We start from the raw sequence: 25,055 nt of genomic DNA, 5'->3' as shown, positions 1-25,055 counted from the left end.
ACAGTTTTTACAAAAATCTACACTGATTTGAAATAGGGATATTATTAAGCAGTTCTGCTTTTTGATCACAAATAACACAGTATCACATGAGGAGATGATGAAGCTGCATTTATACAGTTCCTTTTATCCCAAAGGATCTTGACACTCTTTATAAATCTACATATGGTATGCCTATGAATTAAAAAAAAAAAGCACATAGGAACAGAAATCACTTTGACCAGCACTGCAAATTAGAGCATCTGTTTAACAGTGCACATCAATATTGTTCTTTAATTCAGGGAAGGATTTCAATTGGAATAGTATATCTAGCAGGAATTATTAGCCCATGTGCCCTTATTAATTCTTAACAGATTGTATGTAGAAGGAAAACAAAGGGCAAATTACAGAGCCCTGGATCACATCCACATCCAAATTATTGTAAACTTGAGATAAGTTCTTATTATACAAAACTTGGATCTGTAACGAAATATTCAAAATATTTCAATGCTAAAATTCAAATGCCAAAACCAGAGTATAAGTTACAATATGCACACAAACCCTATGAACAATTATGCCAAAGGCCACTGATAAATCAAGTAAAACTAATCCCAGAGAAAAGCCTTGACATTTGGTTGAAATAAGGACATTAAGCTGAGTTGCTCAGGGATTATTTTCACTAGGTTTATTTTTCCTCAAAATGAAAAAAACACTTCTCAGGAAATGATCAGTTTCAATACATTTTTATACAGTTCTTTTAGATGACAATGGATGCTGTTCTCTACATTTTCAACCCAAAACTTCTGTTTTCCTAGTTCAAAATTACTTAAAAGTACTCAAAAAGAAAAAAAGAAATGGAAGTAAAAATTTCCAAAATTCAAAATTAATTAAATGAAGAGTTTCATTGGCCAACACCCATTGTTTTTCTACCAGTCTTCTGAGAGTTCAACTGGTCATTCCAATACAGAATTGTTTCGTATCCTGATAATTTTCCCAGGACAGGAAGACTATTTTCTGCTTAAAACTGTCATGAATCTAACTAGAGCAGTTTGCATCAAGTACCATGAACTTAACATGGCCTGATGCGAACCAAGTGAGCTATGATCATTTGGAAATAGTAACATTGTACAAAGACAATGAACTCTTCCTTAAATCAATGTTTTTCAGAAACAGGCTCCACTACTGCTCACTCAAACAAAAAAGACCAGAAATCAAAGAGGAATTAATGATATAAAGGAAGTAGCTCTTGCAAAACAACAGATGGAATGAGATCGGAAACACATGTAGTAAGCTGAACTTTTTTAATAAGACCAAAATGACAGAATTGGAACAAAGGATTGAAATGGATAAACATGCACACAAATCAGCACAACAGTTGCTAACTAGAAATGGGTCTGTAATGCAGAGTCCAAATCTGGACTTCGATCCCAAATTATTTTCTAAATTTCGGGCTTCAGATCCATGATGTTGGTCTAGATTTTTACAGAAAGAGTGGCAAACCCTAAAATCTCCATCATGACTAGATGAAAACTTTCTCCAAATTTCTAAGGTGAATTATTGGCCTCATTTTTTTAATGCTGATATTCTGGATCAGACATAAGATGTAAAGTCAGTTAACATGAAGATTCTGATCTAATGCTGAACTGTGTAAAAAGGTGTTGAAGTAGAAGCAACATGGACTGCATCTTCCCCAAGGTCCACCAAAGGTGAGAAACAGCTTTAAGAAAAAAACCACAGAGATCCAATAGGTTGATCAGGAAAACAAGCTATACTTATTAACTTATTCTTCTGATAAGTTGAAGTAAATGCTTTTGAAAGAATGCCTCCTGGGTCTCTCTTAGGCATTGCTCTCCAAATTGCACACTCATCCCAATGTAAGGCTGTGTTATGAAGACACAGTTAAGCCTGAAAATAGAAGAGATTGTTTAAATATAGGGCAAAAAAATTTAAAATCATCTGGAACTGTTATTATTTGAATTAACCAGAAAAGTATTAAAACACTGCCTGTTGAATATATGTTTAATTTGTTAGGACACAAGTTACCCTGATGATTCTCCTGATAAAATAATAAACTAGACTTTCTCCAAGTCCTTTAGATGGTAGTTGGCTTATGATAACATTTACCACTCTTTGAATACATTATCTGGAAGTAAAAAAACCTTAATCCTCAAGTGGTGTGAACTAATCTATCTCCACTGAGTCAACACAGATCTGGAGCACAATTTTGTATTAGTCTGACATGAGACAACCCATCTTTCTTTAAAATATTTGTCTAAAAACGTATAGTGATGTCAAATTACTGCCAAAATGAAAGAGATAAATGATTCATCTAATTCACATAACATTTTTCCTGTTCACTGGACTTTCAGACACAAATCTGTTCAGATGTGTTATGTATTTCAAAGTTTTTGGTGATGTCTTATTTTTTCTCTCTTATTTGAAAACACTTAATCATACATTTCTTCATATGTGTTTTCTATTAAATTCTGTCATGTAGACAACTGTTACAAAAAGTTACAAAGTATGGTTTCCATTTCCTAACTACACAATACCAAGTCACATCCAAAATGACTATTTATACTTCAATATATGTTTCATAGTTTGTATGAATACTTGCACAGAAAACTTTGAAATTTGTTTTCAAGAACAGTGGAGTGACTAAAATTCAGCTGTATAAATATTGGTGATAATCAATGAAAAAGAGAAAGCACATGTAAAGGTAATCAACTTATAAACCTGATGAAATATTAGCCAAAATGCTATTTTTAGTCATAGTTCTAATTTTGCAATATCAGTCTTGGTTGCATGCATTTTTTTAGGTATTAAAATGTAATAGCAAGGAAACTTACGTTAGCACATGTAGTTCAGAAGTTATCAAGCTCCTGAAAATGTCAGTTTTATGCCGGCAACTCAGTAGTAGAGAAATTTTAAAAAATGAACCGTTTGGGTTTTTTTCTGAAAATTCAAGCTGTTCAAGGCTATAGGACTACAGCAGAACATAACCTGGAGCCATCATAAGACCACACTAACATCCTCCAGTTATCAGTCAGGCTTGCTTGACTGATCCCTCAAACAACATTAGCTTTCCCTTGACTTCAGGCAACTCCCTGTAATTCTCTCCCTTTCACTCACCAACTACACCTGTGAACTGTTGCTTATAACAATAAAACGTTATTAAGTTCTGAATTTTGTACATTTCCTTAAGCCAAAACATATGCCACTAGGACACAAAGGATACGCTCTAGCTGAAAAAGCACTTTACTGGTTTTAATTTTAAAGTAATATATATGACAATGTCTTGTCCTACGTATCACAATCTAGCATACCCTTTTGTCATCCTTTGATAAGTTTGATGGATGAAAATGACATTACAACCTGCATTACACTTCAGACCCAAAAAAGGGTCCAAAATAAGCAAAAACAATTCTTTACCCAGACTAAGACAATTTTCTCCTCACTTTCCAGCAAAGAAAGATCATCTAGGTTTCTTAATTAAAAAGTAGACCTTCTGTGTCTTGACTGTATCCGTACCAGAAAACTCTTACTTGCTACCGCTCTCCTGGCTCATACATAGCCACACACATAAACTCTGACCAAATTCTGTAAAACTTATATTTAGGATGGCAAGAACAGAGATTCAGTACTTTATTTAATCTACAGATGGCTAAATTCATCATAAGAGTAACTGATAAATAAAACAGCTAATAGAGTCTCTGTTATACTGAGACATTAAAAGTTTAGCACAATTTTTTAAAGTCTCTCATCAGAAACTATACCAATATATATTGTAACTGAGAAAAGAGCTTTATTTGAAAGAATAAGTGGGATTCATAGAGCTAAAACAATGGATCATAGTTATCTCCATCTAGCTAGCTCACTCACATGAATTTCTTAATGATCTTTGGTGTTCTAATAGATAACAAAATAAAATTATTTTCAAATGTACATTTAGCAAAACCCACTCCATTAAGCATTTGTCTTGTCTATAGTTTATACACATGTATTTTTATATATATATTGTTCCTCCCTTGATGTGAGGAGATAAACAAGTCTAGCATTGTTACTGTAGAATAATAGAAAATTACTAAACACAGAAAAGATATTGCAAAATGTTGTCACAAAAGAGCCAAATAATTTTCGAGGGTTTCAAAATAATGTCTGACAGGAACTTTCTTTTCTCCAATTTTTTATTAAAAACATACACATACACACAAAAAAATCAACAAAGTAAAGATGCTAAGCCACCAGTCCACTAGATGTGAGCCTTTGGCATCTTCTCTAAACTCCTTCAGAATGCGCTCTTAGATCAATAAGATTCCACTAATTTGGAAAGGCCATGGGACTTTTTCCACCAAACCAACACTTTATAGAAAAAAACGCAGGAAACTTAACATAAAAATTAAGCAACAAATGCTTCTTTTATACATCCTTTCAGCTAATGATAAGGAAAAAAACCCCAAACAAACCACCATAACTGTAATAGCTGGAAGTGATTAGGAAATGACAGATTATCAATACCATGCTGGAAAAGAGTTAAGTGCACTGCACTACTTAGAGGCACTGTAACAAAGGAATAAAGTAAATGAAAATGAATTAGAAAACATTCTAAATCCAAAGTTCAGAATTTAAAACAATGTTTCACTTGAACTTCTCCAAGGCCATCAAAGAATTAATCTGCTATAGTAAATTTGGACCATTACAAAATGAAAGGAAATGGCATGATGTTATGAACATAGAATGGAATGATGGATGAGATCAAAGGATATTCTATTCTTGATTTTGTCATTGGCTTTCAAAATGTAAGTATTTTCAAATACTAACATCTGCTAAGATCAGCAGAAAAGTTACTGCAAGATCTGTGTAATATCTCTGAATACCTCTGCATCAACAAAACACTGAAAAACTATCACTTGGGGGCTGCCCAATTCTGCAAAGAGTTGCAGCTAACTCAATGGAAGAGCTGAGTTAACTCAACTTCACTTGAAGTTTCTTCAAAAGAAGTTTGCTTAATGGCTTTTTTACTTGATTCAGCCCCTTGGTTTCACCATAATCCATAATCTGATTTCTCCTGCACACCTACTGTTCTTTCATTTTTTCCTGCTTTCTTCTTTAATTCCCCTGTTTATGGACTCAGATTTCACATTTAAAGGGTTCCCAATTTTTATTTTCTTTTTTTTTTTTTACTATTGATGCAGCTTCACACACATGCCCATACACTCTTTAATACTTTCCATTTCTGGACCTCAGATCTGATTAGTATTTTTCACTACCAAAAGTATGACAAAACCAGTAAAATCTGCAATAGAAACAGGGAAATCTGCCCTTGTATTCTGAGAGTCCAGTGTATGCATGGTTTCTATCAGAAAGCTGAAAGTACATCTGTTGATTGCCAGTTTATCAGAACAGATGTGCAATTAATGCTTTTTATGATATACGATATGTAGCATGTCCTAAATCATGAATGATTCTATGGATATATATTAAGTTCCTTCAACCAAGACTGGGGGCATGAGGATGTGTAGGATGACAACCTCAAAGGCACCCAAAACATGAGAAGTAAATCACTGATGCTGCATTTATACTACAGAAGAACAAGACTCCTGGTTTAGTACAAAGAGGAAAACAGGAAGAGGTAAAACCAAAAGCTTGAGAGCTATAGGTGAGTTATAGCACAACCTGCCAAAATGAATTCACTGAAGCACATCCCATGAGGACCATATGACAGCAGAGCAAGACAAATTTTTTTCTTTTAAATTTGGTCTTGTACTTGTTTTGCTTTTACCTTATTGTTTCTGAGTCTTTAATTTCAATCTTTTTATGTAAAGCTTGTTTTAATAATAAGGTCTCTTGGAGGGGCAGAGAGGACCCTTGAAACTACCAGGTGTATTGTCTCTATATGAATCATCATATTCCATATTGTGAAGGCATACAGAAGAATTACCTGACAAACTTCAAGCCCTGAGGAGTACCTACAGCACCTCAGCAGCAGTTAAGATGGATGGAGCCTGCATTACCGTCCTCTGGTGTTGGGCAATGACCACAGAGAGATGGCCTCCTTCTCCAAAATACAAGCTGCAGAAAAGTGTATCTCAAGGTCTTAGGCAAACCCCAGAACGTGATTTAAACAGAAGCTGAAAATACATCCGTAACGAGCTCACATGTTGGCTAACTGGAACTAGAATCTCAAGTCATAATTGACTGCTTCAAGCATATTCCAGAGAGCACAGCTGTCCTCATCATTTTTTTGGGGCTGATTCATCCCCTAGAGAAGCTTTCCTGCCTATATGACCGAGAATTAGATAGACCTCCAGGAGCAGTATATGGTTAGTTATTGGCATTGTGTGTAACACACGTAGCATGAAAAGTTTTCTCCTCCTTATTGTATGCTTCTGCATTCTGGTTTGCTTTTCACGTATGGTAACGCTCACTTATGAATTGATAGGAAAACTAAAAAGCATAGAAAAGCAAAAAGATTCAAGAAACTAGAAACACAACTATACTTTTTCCATCTCAATAATCAACATTAAAAAAACCTGATCTGACCAAATTTTCTAGGTCACTTAATCATTTATACTCACATAAGCACAAATATTCAGAAAAGAAAATAGGGACAGATAAAAAGATTTAAAAAAAGATAAAAGCATGAAGTTACTTAGCTTACAGACAAAATACGGAATACCTTATTTTATTATTTTTATCAGGTCTCAAAAATCTGTGAAAATTATTTTCGAAGCAATATGGTATTTCCCAATTACATACAAAAGCATTACTGCAGATGATACATATAGTAAGTGAATTTAACTATAGCCCTCTTCAGGTTACAACATTAAAAATACATGTCATAAACCAGATTTAACACCTTTAGATGACCTCTAATTAGAAATGTGTCATGCTATTCAAATTCCATCTGTCAAACGCTGCAGATACAGGTAAGTAAATATAAATGCCATTAAAGGCACAAGTTATCTTACTTGGAGAAGTTCTAGCATTTTATTTTTTGACAGCTCCTAATTTGGATATCTTCCAGTGTCAACAAAACCTGTTCAAGCAGAATCTTACCTTGTTTTCACTACATCAAGGGGATGCATCAGGCAAATTTCTACAAGACCTATAAAATAATAGTAAAAAAAGGCCTAATAAACATCGGTACAAACATTAGTTTAATTTTCATTGACTCCAATAGCTTTTGCAGTTTGCAAAGTGAAGTAAAAGCCTAAACATATCATTGATGATACATTACTTAAATACCTCATGTATTAACATAGTGTTCTGTAGTATATTGGAACCATCAGGGATTTTAGACAGTAAACAGTACTAGTTGTTCGTTATAGTGGGGAAGGTGAGAACTTAAGCTATGTGATCAATTTAATCATAGTTTTTGCTCAGTTTTCTGACTTAAGTACAGTGGGAACATTTGACTGGCATCATAAATGAAAACATTAAGCCTTGCTGAAAGTAGTGAAGGAAGGGAGTTCAGGTTGGCACCGGCTTCTTTGTTATGCAAGACTAATCCCTAAGGACGCTGCTGTTCTGCAAGACGGCGCTGGGGGCTCAGACGACCTTGATGTTAGGATGACAGCTAATTCCTGAGCTGGCTATCTGAGCTGCAGCTTTACTGATTCTTCATCCTGTCCTGCTCTGCGCTGATGCTGTGTAGTCCTGGCTTTCCCCCTTCCTGCTCCACTACTCATCATGAGCGCTTAAATTCACATCCTGGGGACTTTCCACATCCAAGAATGGAGGGTGTGAATAGCAGGGGGGGAAAGCTGAGAAAGAAGAGATCTGGAAGATCCCGAACACACCTGCCACCACTGGCTTTGAAGCTGGTTCTGTTACTATTTTTCCACCCACCTGACACCTCATGAGAAGTCCAGAAGTTTACCACCTACATTTTGCCCATGCTCCCAGGCATACATCATCTGGGGAGAACTTTCAGAACTTCTCCTTATTTGCTTAAATTTTCTAGGCTTGCTTACTGCTCTGTCCATTTGGTATATCACCCTCATTCCAAAGAGCAAACATACAATAAGAAGATATTATTCATCAGGATCACAGTAAAAGTGTATTTTTGAGACCTGTCAATGTGCAGAGACAACAAAAACAACCACACAAATCTTAAAGGGTTTTGAAATGCCAAGAAAATATGTATCTGTGTGTCCAAGATACTAAATTATCCTGGTTTTGAATCTTCTGTGCCCTGGTTTATTCAGACTCTTAAGCATCTTAAGCATGGTTTCTTTTTATCCAGAGTAATAAATTTAATGCTACAACATGCAAAAACAGTTTGTGAAGACTATACTTACTATAATGTTTGAATGCATCTCTTTTATCTATTTACTATTATAGCAAAAATAATTACAAACCTTTGGTAATACAGAACGTGTCATTTGGTGATTCACAACTAAACTTCTAAAAATCTTGATGCAGGAAAGCATTCTTATTCAACTTAAAATATCTGCAATTCCTTTCTTTATGTATACCGTACAGTCCCACTGAAATTAAGCGCATGCTTGTGTTCCACTAGATGCTCTCCTTTTTCAGATATCACTGTCTTAAGGTCCCCATGCTGTCCTCTTATTTTAATGGCACAGAATATGGCTGAGCTCAGGTGTCACTAAAGCTAACAGACTCTAATACCTAAGACAATTTTATTACATGCTAGGCTACTCAACTACTTTCTCTTTCTAAGCAAGGCAAAGAAATTAAAACAAAGTGAAAATCTCATTTTGAAATGTTCCACACACAAACCATTGAACAAATGGAATTTGCGTTTTGGACCTATTCTTTGGCAGACTTGATGGAGAAAGACTCTTGGTGGGCTTCATGCAGGAACCAGGCTCTGCCTGGGTAGTGTGCACTGCAGTGTCAGAAACCTGAGTTCTTTTTTTCATTACTGAATATAAATCTAAGGAAGGCTTAAAGTTTCAAATTGAAATTATTTTAGAACTAATAAGTTTAGTAGTTCAAGTAGAACAGGAAAACTGTGGGGTTTTTAAAGTTTATATAAGAAAGGATTAAATTCCAAAACATTATCTACTTTCTATTTCAACTTTATCCAAACTTTCTGAGTAATACAGGTACTTACCTAGAGTAAGCCTTTTACACTGAACTAAAGCATTAGCAAAGGGAAGATTCTCATTACAGTCAAAGGAGAGTTAGCCAATAAAAGCAATAGTTTTTCACTCAGCCTATAGTAAATACCTATAAAAATAACCATTTATTTTCTGTTTCATATACTTTACATATCAAATACATATTATTATTGATAATTGTTACATATTCCTCTCAAGGAAGAATAATCTATTTATATAACAACAAAGGACTGCAAAAGTTTTTGTACACAAACACAAGTAACAGAAGGAGGGCATAAACTGTAATGCTAAAATTCTCAACTAAATGTATTTGAATGGGAGTTTACGTGAAAGTTTGTGAAGATGTTAAAATGTTTAAACTGAATTCTTGACATAAAATACTTGCTGAGAGTTCTAATTTAACATATACTGTTTTCCTACTTTTCTATCATTCCAGTCTAATGTATAAAGCTTGCAAAACATAGAACTGGCCAGATAACACCCTACACCTAGCTTTCTGCCACTGTGTTTGAATGACAGTATCAAGTTAATATTTATGACCATTGTTTTGTCGTATTTTCTTTCCACTCCATGCAACATTGTCTTGTTTTTCAGTTCTGGATAAAAGGAAGACAACATAGGTGGTATCAGCCAAAGAATATTAATATTAGTAGTAAGGAGAGTCATTAAAAATAATGATATTTAATGTTATATTTTTTCTAGAAAGCAAAAGTCATTATTTCTGAACAGGTATATTTATTGCTGTAATTATTGCCCAGGAATGACTTCTATTTTACTAAAATAAGGCCAAATCACATGTCACATAAGGGAACACAGACTATAAGTTTTTTATCCTGATTCTGTCCCAAAACCTATAAACTACTCCAATAGCTGCCAACAGGTGCTTTGCAAGCAGAGCTGCCGTTGAGTGTTTCAGTGCTGGCAGGGGGCATAGCCTATGAGTTTTTTCCTTTCCAACCACCCTCCTTTTCCAACTTCTCCTCCCCTCTCTCCCCCCACACCGTTTTTGATCTTCTATTCCATCTTGTTTTGGCAGATAGAGCCTACAGTAGGGGGCCAAACATGGGGCCAGGGGTTATTCACCCTATTCTGTTTTTGCAGCATTAATGTCCATTTTGGGAGAAAACTGTACAGTGCCAGAATTTGACTCTATTTTCTTGGTCCTCATAGGATAATTTTTAATTCAGGCATTTTTCCAGCAACTGAATCAGATGAATTCCAAGGTCCTTGGCAAGAGCTCTGTTTTGATAACTTCAGGATTCTATTGGTTATCTGCCTTTCTCAGTCTTTCCTTTGTCTCATCATTTAATTACGGACTAGGTTTTAAACAGTGTATAGTTACTTGATTTCATTAGACAAAACTCTTCAAAAGATGCTGGGATTATGACACAGCTCTCTGAAGAGCACCAAAGGAGTGCACACTGTGCAAGACACTAATGGAACAGCTACAAACACAAGCTACATTTTTCCATCTACTATAGTAGTCATGCAAATCATTACAACATCCTACTTGATAGCCTGCCCAGAAAGTGCGGTGGCCCTACTAAATTACAAGCACTCTGAGATGTGCTCAATAAAATAAAATATATTGCTCTTTCTTTAGCTAATGTTCATCAGCTTTGTGACAAATTCAATTAGCACTATGGAAATCTAATTTGCTGAACAGCTATATCAGGGTGCAATATATTTTAACTTGTCACACTGTAAAGACTACTGTTTACAAACTTTATTTTCATGATAAAGTAGTTAACATAGCTACAGATAGATTATCCAAAAACATATTCTAATTGTCCCATTGGGTCTCCTTGGTGATGTCACATGCGAACTAACCCAGAGTGATTTATGATCGCCTAATTATGTTTAAAACAACTCAGATCCAACTAGCTGAACAACAGCCCAAAGGAAATATAGGAAAGAACAATTACTAGGCCAGTCCAACATTTATTGTCTTCTGGGTGGGAAAACATTCCTTGTGAAAACTGGATACTAACCATAAAACAAGCCATAATCAAAATCTGTGTGTTGAAGAAATAACCAGCTGTCATCATTGACATCCTCTGAGTGTACACAAGTGGAATATCAACAACTGAGAAGGGAGTCCAGAATTCTATTATGTAAAACATTCTGCTCAGTAACTGAGCCCATAGAGGGAATAAAATGACAGAAAATACTGACCCCCAAACCGACCCTCCTCAGTACGGCATTTTCCCTTTTCCAACTCTTATCTTCTGTTTTTAAATCGTTTCCCATTATGGATTACATTACATTTCCCTCTACAAGATTCGTACTTAAAATTTCAAACTGGCAATCTTCATATATATCTCTTCAATGCAAACATTTTGGTGACTCATGGGTGTTTTGAGTTCCTTTGCTCTTTGTTCCTCTATTCCATCACACACGCAAATCTTGTATCAATAATCATACAACATGGCCTGAGAATACTATGACTGTTTAAAATGACTCTAATTATCCATCTGGCAAAAAGTGAAACTGAGATTTCAGCAGCACAGGATTATAGTTCTCCTCATCTCCCCAGGTGTTTCCATACTTTGTCTATTCACTGAATAGGGAGAGAAAGAATGAAATCTAGCTAACAGTACTTGCTAAATAGCACAAATAAAAATAGAATTGTTATGACTTTGGTCCTCCTTAGGAGACAAATTCTTGTCTTCAGCTCTTCTTCGACACTCAAAGCTATGAACTGAAAAGTATGACGTGCCTGTGATACATACTGATCAAAGAAACCTGAGTAGCTCACACTCTACATGTTTTCTGCATAATACACCCTGAACACAGATTCCAACACAGATTCAAGAGATGTAGAGCATGATCCATGTGTTAATTCAGACAACCCCCTACAGCATAGAAGTCATTATGCACCCTCCTCCCCTTGTGTTACTCATTTCCCTGGAATAACACAGTCACTGGAGAAACACAACAGAAAGGAGACTGGTCATAGAAAATGTGGCAATAAACACATCAGGCACTGTATATTGTATAGCTGGAAGAGCTGGTATTTATTTTGGCTTTTACATAGATATAGTTACAATGTAAGAAATGATCATAAATATTTTATGCATACTATGCATTTCCTTCTGAGAATATATGTCCAACAGAAAGAATCATGTGTTGATCTTTGTATCCTAATAAAAACAATGACAAATTCCTCTTAAATCTGCTTGTCTGTTGGCTAAAACACTTTCTTTGACAAGATGAAGCATGGAACCTCTTCTTGATTTTAACAGCATTATCTGAAGAATAATCAAGGCCTGGAAAAACGTATCCCTGTAGTCAATTACACAGGCTCATTTCTATCAGCCTGTTGTCCCACTCCACCTTCAAAGACACATACAGCCTTTACCTGTTCTGTAAGGGTACATCTCCCTCAGAAAAGTCCACAAAATGTTAGGTTCCCTGTGATATGTGTGGCAGCAAAGGCCCACTCCTTTCCCAGGGAGGCAGTCATGTATTGTGATCGTCTCAATTGTAGTATGCGTCAAGTAGGCTCCAAGGAAAACTATACAGCAGTATGCACGGACTATGCTGGAAAAGATCTACATGTTAGCCTTCACTTAGGAAAGTGACACTTATTTTAACTCTTGCCCAGGATTCTATTTAGCGATGTGGTATGGGATTAACTAATGGTACCCTGGAGCTCCTCACAAACATTAATTAAGCTTTTAGGTAATGAGCCAAGTCAATGCTTTCCTTAGAAAATGTGGAGAAATGGAAAGTTACTCCAAAAAGTACTCCATAATGGCAATGCTGCATTCATGAGTCATTCTTCCTTAGAGACCTTGTCTACACGGAGAAAATATACTAGAAAACATGTTAATTAAACAAGATGTTGAATATGATTTTTCCCTTGGTGTGGACAAGGTTGTCTGTGTTTAAAAAATGTGTTAGCTGATCACAATTAATCCCAGGAGGAGTTCTTGGTTTACCATCGTTACCTAACGCATTTTAGAAGAAGGCTTTTGCATGCCTACAGGAGGAGCTGGGTCATGATCAGCATCTTGTTAGGTAACAGTGTTCCTTAATGGATGCAACCTGTCAGTGTAGCACTGCTATCTGGAAAGCGAGGAATAGCAGGGTTGGGAACAGTGATTATCTGGCTCTCAAAAAACCCCAGTACTTCAGCAGCAGATGGAAATTTCTGATGTTTGGCCTGGAGCATTTGTGCTGAAAGTGGTCAGCGTTCTTGGAGCTCTCTCCATGAAAGCAATTCAGCCTGTGTTGAATTCATAATGGCTCCTTGATTGTATAGCAAACTAGCATTTTAATCTTCAAGGTTTCAAGTAAAGGTTACACAAGTGCTGGAGAATCACATCCTAGATGTGTGGAAGACAGGAGCTCGAAATGAGTGTTTCAGGCAGCATGTCATCTAGACCAGCTGGTGCTGAGCTGTAAATCCCCTTCAGTTTCCCAAGTCCCAGTCCATGGACCTAGCTAGAAATGTGCTTATACTCAACACTCACATCAGACAGTTCAAACTGCTCATCTTTGGTGCTGACAATGCTTACCTAGTATCTGCATGATTTCACTGCTCCCTGCCCAGCTAAAGAAAACATTATTATCACCAGACGGTAAACTGTTCAGTTCTCTTGCAAACATAAGAGAAAAGTAATTACATTCTATTATTTTTGCTGAGCTTGAAAATTGGGTTACAGCAGTTAAGTGAATAAAGACAGAAAATGGAATGGATCTTCTTAAAGAGTCATGCCATGAATCCATGATACTCAAACCTAAGTTGTGATTACACCTGGGCACACATGCATAAACCTTTATAGCCTTTGGAAGAGCAAATTCCACTTTGTGATAATACATGCATATACAAGTACTGAGAGGATACTGTAGTAATAAACCAACATTTGCAATGCAGCATTTGCCAATAAGGAATGTATTGTGAAGGTCTTAATGTTTGTCTTGATGTCCCAGGTACTTTGCTAAAAAAATGAAAAAATAAAGGTTGTTAAAAAAACTAAGATTATGCTTATATTTTAGTTCCCTTTTTGACTTATTTTTCTTGGATCATTAAATTGAAGATAAATGGTCCTATCGAGCTATTGTAGTTCCCTTTCACAGTAGTTCTACCAGAATATGGGCTTTTTTTTCCAGCCTAACACACAGCTGAGCTGATACATGTAGATTCAATGTGAGTGGAACAGGTGTAAGTATTCTAGTCAAAACTATGGGTCCTCAATCCACAATATGTCTCTATTTTATATTGAGCAGAATTCTGTAACAATTTACCAATGTATTTCTTGCCTCTGGGTAAAAAATATCTAGCTTTAATGTTTAAAGTATGTATGCAAACTACTCTAAATTTAGCACAAATTTATTCATTGTTTGCTTTTCACAATGTTTTTGGCACAATCAGCCAAAACAGTATATTATGCTCATGCTGCCAGCAATAACCACATCTTTATACTTTTGCCTCAAATACAGCTCACTGAATCTTGTAATGTGCTTCAATTAAAATGCTCAATGCTCATTTATGTTCTCTGAGTATTGCTTGCTGAGTAAAACAAAGGCCATCTTCCAGTTTAATTTGAATTTTTTACTTGCTGCTTATTTTAAAATGAAAAAATTAAGTCCTTGGTTCACAGACCTACCAACTTGATTAATCTCATGTCTATGACTTGACAGCAGAAATACTTATATATCTGCTATTAGACCAATCTATGACAATTTGGAGGATCAAGCCAGTTTTAAATTATGTATAGTTAAATACATCTAGAGTAAGACCAGGAGGAAATGTCAAATCATCCAGGAAAAATCAGTAGCTAGTGACAGATCTTCTACTACATCAACATATCTTTGGAAGAAAGGTTATTCCAGGCCCCAACAGCATATGGCACTTTCATAGGCAAGCAATTCCAACTGCACTACTTACATAGAGCCTTTTTGAAGTAAAATGCCATGTAGAAATTTTCATTGTATGGTAAGACCTATGAAATTTGCATTTATGGCATAGTCAAAAAGGCAGTTGAGATGACTATTTTAAAATTCCAGACTTTTCACACCTTTACTGGATTTTAAAATACGAAAGCTGTTCCAGTGGGGCTGAATAGCATGGAAAGTTTGATTATGCAGTGAAACAATGCAACATTTAGGTACTGACACAAAAGGTCATGGAGCAAAACACAGCACACAACACAAAAAAAAGCAAATATTTTCTCTAAGTTCTTAAATATTATTGAGGCAGTATGGTATGTATCTCCAGAATTTACCATTTAGAATGTTACAGGAATTGGCTTCTCCTTAATTTCTATTTCAATTCCTATTTACAAAATAACAATACAAAAATTAAGATATCAAACAATTCTCAAAAAAATATACTGAGTTGGACTCTCAAATATTTCTGGGCAATGTCACTTTTTCCAAAATGACTAGCAATAAAGAGTTGTTTATACAGCTAACTGATTTTTTTTTCTTCATTTAGTCTTTCTACATCCTTTACTGATGTTGTATTGATGTTAAAGCTTTGACTTATAAAATAAACACTTGCAATTTACAAACTTAAGTATCTGAGTCTCTAGACACAAGTGAAAGGCTATATATTGTGTAAATTCTCCATAAATTTTTCAGCAAGTATTATGTGCTATTATGTCACTCACATATGACATATTCTTTCCATCATGTGTGTCTGAAAAGGAAGTTTTTTAAAACATGATTGAAGGGACCACTGAGGTCAGCACTGGGTTACACGACGTTTGTGTCACTGCAGCTTTAGATATTTCAATGCATATTGAATCAATATTCCTGCAATGAAAATGTGTAACCTGTATTTTCTTTGCCGTTATAGTAAAATGCTTCTCAATAAACTTGTTTTCATAAGAAGTTTGCCCATTCATATGTCCCAGAGCTGTTGTAATCTTCATTGCTAATGCTGATCTAAGAGCATGGACATTATTCTATTTCTTGACACATTTAAAGTTCTCTAATGAATAAAGCAAACAGCTTATGGCTGCTTGGACTGTCACTCGATTGCCCCGGAGGGCTTTAATGTCTTTAAAATAGGCCTCCTAGTTTTTATTTAACTACCTTGTCCACAGAGGTCTGAGGGGTAGAGCAGATCAAAGATGTGCTGGAAACATAAAAAGCAGCTGTCCTTCATTTACCTTTAATTAGCTACATCTGACCAGATTCTTTATGGCCTCTTTGTCACACATTCAACAGTCTATAAGCCTTTTGACCTGTCCTTAAGGACTGTACTGTTACAAGAGTTACAACAAAATGCAAATGTAAAATATTAAATACAGGACTTCGAAAAAATCTTTGGTCTCACTATGGAAATAGTACCTGAGGCAACATTATTTTGGATTTATCTTCTCAGTATTTGGAGAGTCAAAATGGGATGGTTCCTGAACTTAGATTTAGTTACTTATGGTCCTTTTTGCACTACTCAACTTTGCAAAAAGTAAATATCACACAATAAGGAATCCTAAAGAAAACTGAAAGGCAAGCAAGCACCTCTTTGGCTAGCCCAGCAAAGCACTTCTTTATGCTGCCCTTCAAGGAGCTGTGGCACTCTTTGTAAAGAAAGTCACATACCTGCCCTCCATAGTACCCTTTTTTATATAGATCCCATTACACAGAGACCTCTCGGCTTAGCACAGAATGCCCACCAATTTCCAGTAGCATTTTGACTAAGGAGAAAGTTCTGTCATTGCTGCAGGATCAATAAGCAGTTCTTGTACGTTACAGCCCCACATTCAGGGCTGCAATAAATGCTGCTATCGTCAAACTAAGGCCCTTATAGAATAAAAAAGCCATTTTACATAGCAGCTAGAGTGTATGCTAAATGAGTCAAGTTATTGGTACTTGATGACACAGGGCATTATATAAAGCCACTGAGGATGGAGAGCACCTCTTCAAATTCTCTGGATTTTGGGTTAGGTCCTTTCACAAAGGATTAGCTAACAACAGAAAAAAACTATATAAAAGATACATTTACAAAGTTGAAAGGTTTCAGGAACTGATTCTGTAGTCTAAACTATCTCTTGATCTTTTTCTGTGCATGTAATAGCAATTTGCAACCTCCATATTCTTTTCCAAAATGTCAACCTTTTAGTCTTCCCTAAGAAAGTTTTAATTAATCACATCTCCAAACAAGTCAGCACGCCCTGAAAGACAGTCGTGGTGAGGTACATAAACAGTCAAGTAGCCTGCCTTAATATATGTACAGTAGCTAGCAAGCAGGTGTGGCTAGAAGCCAAACTTTATTCTTCAAGAAAAGTCCATACTATGAGCAGTATGTAGCAGAAGTAACTTTCTCCCAAACTATGAACATTGAGGGGTTATTGTTACACTTCAACTTTACTCTTCACAAAGTTCTTTTCTAGTATCGTAGAGAGTATTTGACCCAAACTGTACCGTTGAAGGCTAGCCTTATTGATTTAAAACAGGAGTCAAATCTGCTTCCATACATAACTAAGGGAGAAACGTGTATAAACAAAATAAAATTAAGGGGATTTAAAAATCAATTCAGCATGCTTACTTTTGTCACATACTTCCTAAAGTTAAGAATAACTGAAGAGTTATTAACGAGATAGGGATTGTTTTTCCATCTTTTGCACCATCAGTATAAACACATATTGAAGTATCTAGATGTATGAATAATGAAATGACACTACCAGTTCCAGCTCAGGAGAAGAAAGCAAATAGAAATGGGCATAGTAATGCTGAATGTGTAACACAGATAATGGTAATTTTCTATGTATTACTCCAAGTTACACTGAAAATATGTCATCTTTGACTGGGACACCCCTGTGTCCCAAAAATTTCAAACTAGAACTCTGTACAGAAATTATTAAAAAGGTCAAAGAAAAGCTTGCCCAAAGACAAACCTAACAGCAAGAATGGAAATGTTCTTAAAAGATTACAGTTACAAAGCATTTATATAATGTAGAGTAAAACCTTATTTTTCTTCTGAATCAATGAACATAAATCATTCTTCTGGGTAAAAATATACTAAATAGTTAAATAAAAAGACATAAAAATTTTAGCAAAAATATATGCACAAGACATGGAACAACTAGGGTTTGAGACAGTAGAGCAACCTTCTTTGGAACAGCTGAAGAACTCAACAATGCTATGAAAAAACAGAAGTGCAAAAACCTTACTGTTAAGTCTTTTACTCTGGGGTCAACCATCCAGTCACAAAGTGACCAGCTATCCTAGGGTGAGCTCTCCCTCATTTTCCTTACTAAATTTCAATGGCTTCCATTTCATGCTTGTATGAGCAGAAACATTTCAGAACTATCAGAGAAGAGTAATTCCTGCTTACATCTTTTGTTTACAATCTGTAAGTAATATTTATACAAAATATACCCCAAAATGAAGCATATATGCTGTGAAACACTACTGACTATGAACCCAGTTTTCAAATCAGTGATGTTACCCCACATGTAATAAATGGAAATACATGAAACTTGGCAAAAATAATGGCTAATTTGCCATCAGGGGAAAGCTCAGTATTGGATGGCCATTGCCTGGAGAGCAAGACAACTGACCACAAATAAAAGCAAAAATTTCAGAATGAGCTTATAATGAGATGTAGGTTTGAACAATTGCCGTACCTTAGCATATCATGTCCATTTGAGTTTTGCAAAGTGGCTTTCTAGCACTGTCTTTGCTAATCTGTATTTGAATGACTTTTCTGAAAAAGTTGTGGTTCCCACCAAGACAGCTGGAACAGTGTTTTTCCAACATCTCCACTAATTGCAGCAATGTAAACTGAACAATCCCTGATTTTTCCATTGGCTGTGAAACAACTCCATGGCTGATAAAGCTTTATAAAATTTTTATGAAAACCTAAACTATCTTTAGTTCCCTGCCTAGTGAAAACATATTTATAATTCAATCCAAAGTATAGGTAAACTACTGTTGTACAAATGTCGTAAGTCCATTCCAGATGGCTACTGAAAAATTTTCTTAAAAGAGGTTCTTTTCACTGTTTAACAATGAATACTATGTAAAAGCATGTTGAAGACGATGTTTTTTTCCCATTTCAATTACTGTAATTTAGACTCAAATTACATTTTCTTCATTCCTCTTAATCTTTAATATCAAAGATTAAATTTAATGGGATTTTTTCCACTTTACTGGGAAAAACAGTGACAAAAATATCAAGTATAACTGTACCAAAACCAGTTTCACAATAGAAAACCTTCATCTTCTACAGAGTCAAAATTAGCTATTTCACAAATGTGGCTCCTTGTAAATATTTTACTGAATCACTCCCCTCCCCTTCCCCCCCCCCGCAACATTAAGGCTGTAGAAGTTTGGATTTTCATCCAGTGTTTGAATATTCCTGAGATTTTCAAATACATTGTTTGTTGGCTTTTTTTGCCTGTGCCAGTAGTTGTAACGCTACACGATGACAAAAGAATACATTAGTGTTAAGATTAGGTTGATCTAGTGGTATTTTAAGGTTTGGGTTTTCATTAAAAATTTTGTACTTATCATTTGCAGGTAGTGCTCGTCAATTTCATAGTACTTTACACAGGGAACTACAAATTGTATAATTTTGCAGCACAATAAAAAAAACCCCAAAACCAACTCATCTTTGTTTTGTTGCTGTCCAAAATTTCCACTGAAGCTTGTAAACTTTTTTTTTCTACAATGGAGACAGGATCAAATTGCAAATGATGTCTCAAGAAGAATATATTCAACCTTTGTATATCAAAGCAAAGTAGTATTGCAGTAGGCATAGTTCTTCAAAAAGATCAAAAACTAGATGCATCTTTCTTTTTCTTCTCCAATGTCCCACCAATATTAACAACACCTACTATAGGATTACAATACCAATATTAATCCTGATTACGAGAATAGGCCTAAAACAAGTGCTTTGTATAAAAAGATATTCAGGACTCAATTCCTGCTTACTAAGATGGAAGCAGCTTCCTAGCAATTTCAGAGAAGTCTGCTAACGTATACCAGTAAGGAACTAGACTCGTGGTGCCAAGGCTACTAAAACACAACAACTAATTATCAATTATCTGTGGATAGAATTAAAAAAGATAAAATATTTTCTTGAACATGACCTGTATACACAATGCTGTCAAATATTCTAGGGTCTTCTACTGCATGCATTTTTTTGTTGAATTCTATGTTGTGGCAACAGGTGATGACAGCACCACTATTTTGTGTTATTTTAGCAGTCACTGGTCTTCCCAGTATTTTTCACCACTCCCATTTGCTGGCAGTATATCATGGCAAAGTTTCAAGAGAAATCTACTATGAAGCCGTGTGTTAACTGGGAAATGTCAACATGCAAAGCCATATCTAGAATTAACCTGTCTTTAACATTTTCAGGCACCCACACCCTCTCTTCTTTCCAAAACTTAATTACAGCAGCAGCTTGCCAGCATTAAAAAAAAACAAACCAAAACAAGAAAAAACACCAAAGAAGAAAAAGAAGGGGAAAAGGTGTAGCTGTATTTAACACAAAGATAGAGCAATAATCCTCCAACAGAGGCACAGAGGCTGGTAACGCTGAACTTGCCAAGAGACAAATGTCTTAAAAACATAAATACCACCAGTTAAGAAGGAATAATTTTCCACTGGAAGTATGAGGACTTACCACCACCAACTGTATTGATAGATATTTTCAACGTCTTCCTTTGAGAAATTATCTGATTTTTATTAGTCAGCTAGCAAATACCCTTGTTCTGGTACGCTGAAAGTAATTATGAATTACTAAGGATCCTTTCTCACAGAAGACGTGTTTCCTCCACTAAGTTTTATAGACAAGATTTTTTTTTCAGATCAAAATGAATCCACAAAACAAGTGAGGATTCTATAATCCCCTTGTTTATTTCTTTAATACAAGCTCTAATCACTGTCAGGTGGTCAGTTACATGTCAAGTAAAAAAGGATAACAATAGGTCTCAATTTAGCTATGGTATTTTTAGAGGGACTTCATCACTTGTAGAGAATGCCTCTGCCACAGTGTCGTGGGCCATACTACTGTTGATGTTAATAGGGAAGCTGTATATCCCTTGGTCATGTCCGTCCTTTCCCAGCAAAAATATGTGTATCAGAGCCAGGTCATATAATGCAATCAGCATCTGAAAAGTATTCTACAGATCCAAATTTTTGGCATCTAAAGAGTGGATGTCCTGAAACCTGCACTGCAAAGTCAGTTCATTGTCCAAATTTCTCTTCTCTCCACATCATCTTGAGCTAGAAGGTACAATCCATCCTCTTCACATAATCATAAAAAAACCCCACAAACCAGGAAAATTAGATTTCTTGTATAATGGCAAGTTCAAGTATTGTCCTATTCTCAAACTGTGAAAGTAGGAATGGGTAGACCTGCAAAATCCACCCTGTGAGGATCAGAACCAGCTTGAGTGTTTGCAGGAGGCAAATGATGACATATGCTCCTTCTACACTATGACATCAAAGAAGCAAAAACCTCCCGCAAAGTTCCTAAAGATGCAGCATTTGCATTTTACATTATTATTAGAGGACTGTGACTAAAAGACTCAACTAATCCATTCAATTCCTTTTTGCTACCTTGTTACGTCTATATTTGCAATTAATTAAGCACAACAGAAATGAGTGACAAGATTAAGCAATTAGGGCTGAGGCCCCAAAACACCTACATTACATACACTCTTACTTAAAACCAGATTTTATCTTTTCCTCTGGTTTGGTTTGGACCCCTTTTCCTTATTAACGTTTGGAGAGTGCTTGGTGAACTAACAGCAGAGCAGGCAGCTTTGGTTCACTGAAAATTTAGGGCAAAGGGGTTTTTCTGAAACCAAGAAAAATACATTCATTTATTTTCCCAAACTGCCAGTCAACGTACCCTGCTCTGCTTTAGAGCTAATTCTCTGATCAGTTTTGATGTGATATCAAAGGAAAAGAAGAGGTAACCTTGGCTTTTGAGCTACTGTGCAGCTCATCTACCGGCGTACATCACGCCACTGGCAGTAGGACAGCACCGTGGATTCAGGATGGGCTGCTGTGTGACACTAATGTCTGATTAGAGCCTAGCTCCATAATGTAATGGAGTTTTGCTGTGTCAGGAAGCCACTGTTATCTTCTATTTCCAAAATTTTTTCGGAGTTCCTTGTTGTCACAGTTCTTTGCACCTTTTGGCACTCAACCACATAAGGCGTTGGCAGTACATAGATTTGGAAGTCCAAAGGCTAGCCACTCTTTACATCAAATGGGGGAAGGAAAAACTAATTTATCTCAGTAAGAGGTTGTAATAGGAAGAAGGCATAGGAAAACTCTGGGACTGGAAGAAAACGGAATTCAGTAATGTCAGGTAGTATTTGTATACAAAATTACACAGAAGATCTTGTGCAGAAACCAATGGTGCAGATTTGGTCAAAAGCCACATATAAAGCTGAATATAGTGAACTAGGGTAAACACCAACACTTAGGCTGAAGAGAGACTCCTGGTGTCCACTTCTCATTCAGCTACATGGAAACAGAGCTTTCTGTTGATGAAGACAGTGTCAGGGCACCAGCCTTAGAAATCACCATAACTCAAACAGACATTTGTTCATTGCCTATCCTTCAGCACAGATCTGAACCTGCAACACTGAAAATTTACTCTGTAACACAGAGCATCCTTATTGCAACTACAGATGATAACTCTTAGTGATATAAATTTTAAGTTGTTATGCTCTTTTCTTGAACATGTGCTTTTTTACACCACTAGACAAGTTATTTTTGTTATGCATGAAATCATAGCATGATTTAGTTTGGAAGGGACCTCCAGAGGTCATTTAGTCCAACACTAGAAAACCCTGGTCCGCTCCACCCAGTTTGGCACTATCCACAAACTTGCTGAGAATGGCCTCCATCCCATCATCCAGTTTGAGCACTACTGCTCCCTGTATCGATCCCCAAGCAACACCACTGGTTACTGGCTGCCAGCTGGACTTTGCATCACTGATCACAACTCCTCAAGCCCAGCGGTCCAGCCAATTTTCCACCTACCTTATTGACCAGCTCATATCTCACCAATATGGTGACAGCGAGTCTACAGGAGACTGTGTTAACTGCCTTACTAAAGTCGAGGTATACCACATCCAGTGCCCTCCCCTTGCCTACAGATCAAGGCATCTCATTATAGGATGATTAATTAATGGCTGGTTAATGTAAAAATTGTGAGGCCAAAGACTTAGACAAGGGTTATGTAAATTACTTTGAGAACAGCCACAATCCTGTTATTAATTGGGATAGTCTTACTCTTAGTTGCTTAAATATAATCAGGCCTTTAATATGTGTTTGCTACTATTCTTATTTTACACGTGATTTTGGTTCTAAAAGTTAGGTATTATTTAAAGTACTATTTAAAATCAACCAAAGAGTCGTTTAGTGAAATGTAATTAATATAATTTTGGGATACACAGGCTCTTTCACTTTTTATCAACCTTAGTGTCATAACTCACTTCAAAAAAATGCTTTTAACAGCCTCGCTATAACAGAGAAAATCTTACATTTTAAATAGGGCAAACACATAATTTAAAGCTCTGAGTCCCTTTTAGTTCCTGAATTCCTCTTTTCAGTGTATGCAATCCATGTGCGGCACTTCAGCCTCCATTTTTGTCTGTATCTGGCATGACAGATCCAGGTAAAGAGAAACACCAAGTTACAAAATGCATAAAAAACCCATGAGACTTGAAAAACCTGGAAAAGCTAGTTGGAAACCTTGGCACTAGCAACCAGAGGAAAACACTCAGTTTCTAATATTTAATCCTTTTGATATTCCTTAATGTTCCACACTTGGAACTTAATGCTGCAGATACTGTAACAATATATTTAATTAGTAGGTTACATGTTCCCGTCTTGGATAGCTTATCAGTATAAAATGAGTCTGTTCATTCAGAGTGAATTCTGAGAATTCATTCTTGCCGAAAACATAAAAGTCCTTTAGAAGAAGACCACCTCCAGGAGCCCTGCACTCTGGAACCATTCCAGTAGGAAAGTCTGTGAGAGCAGACCTGCACTACTGAGTTGCAGGAGAGCACTGAAACTTGATACTTAGATGGGAGAGGATATCATCTGTGTAGCTAATTACCACCATTTTTATGGTATATGCACAGGTACATGAATAAACACTGTGTGTATGTTGCAGGGTCATTAATTTATAAATGGTTAGATTGCAACTTTTATTTGGTTTCCTACCATGAGACCCAGTGAAGAAAACTTCACCGTTTTTCCTCAAAAATAACGGCTGGTGCCTCTGCACCTGACTATTTATAATGACTGTACAAGCCTGTACTGGAAAGCACCCCATTTCTGACTAAAAATGTAGGAAAAAATATTGGGTTTTTTTGTGAAATGGAAAACTGTTCTGAGGAAAGTGACACAGTTTTCTGAACTGTTACAGTTTGTTTTAAACAATAGCATTCATCCACTTAATTTGGTATTAAAGTATTCCTTTTTTTAAAAAAACCAAACAAGCCTCTGCGGTTGGTCACTTTAAAAATAATATGAATTTTGAAGGAGTAAAGAAGTTTAAAGTATTAGGAACAGCAACCCTTCTTCTAACTTAAGTACAGTGTGTTTTCCAATGTTCAACATTCTCAAGTGCTATCACAGCTACAGACATTTTTTTTTTTTTTTCCTCTCTTGCAAACCAAACCATAGGACATTTTCTTACTAAATAGTTTTTGAATACTGATTTGCCATGGACATCATCATGTTTCAGAATCAAAGTCCAGCTGATAAGGTTTGCATCTCTATAGATCAATGTTGAATCTGTGCTATATAACAGATGTGTGCAGAGAACATAAACATTAATCAAAACAGTATTCTTGAGTGAACATCAGATGAAGTCACACCAGCAGATATCCAAGGAATCTGGCAAGGCAGACATTATAAAATGGCATCAAAAAGGTAAAACTTAAGTAACGATAGTTTAACCTATGATGACTGCAGAATTCAGATGGCTACAGCTATACTCAAACTTTGCACATATGGCACCATCACTGCATTATAGCCACTTATTCT

General features: G+C 36.0%; 1 protein-coding gene across 1 annotated transcript in view; it reads right to left on the bottom strand.

Moving 5' to 3' along the window:
- The window catches only part of SLC25A21 (solute carrier family 25 member 21), a 265,037-nt gene that overhangs the window by 108,532 nt on the left and 131,450 nt on the right, over positions 1-25,055 (bottom strand). The window contains exon 2 of the mRNA XM_075030254.1: positions 7,036-7,084. Within this exon, the coding sequence (XP_074886355.1) occupies positions 7,036-7,084 (49 nt within the window). The remainder of the gene's footprint in view (positions 1-7,035; positions 7,085-25,055) is intronic.

This window comes from Buteo buteo, chromosome 6 (assembly GCF_964188355.1).
Source record: "Buteo buteo chromosome 6, bButBut1.hap1.1, whole genome shotgun sequence".
Classification (NCBI taxonomy): Eukaryota; Metazoa; Chordata; class Aves; order Accipitriformes; family Accipitridae; genus Buteo; species Buteo buteo.
Note: the sequence above shows the minus strand (reverse complement) of the source record. Positions and strands in the feature narration are given on the sequence as shown.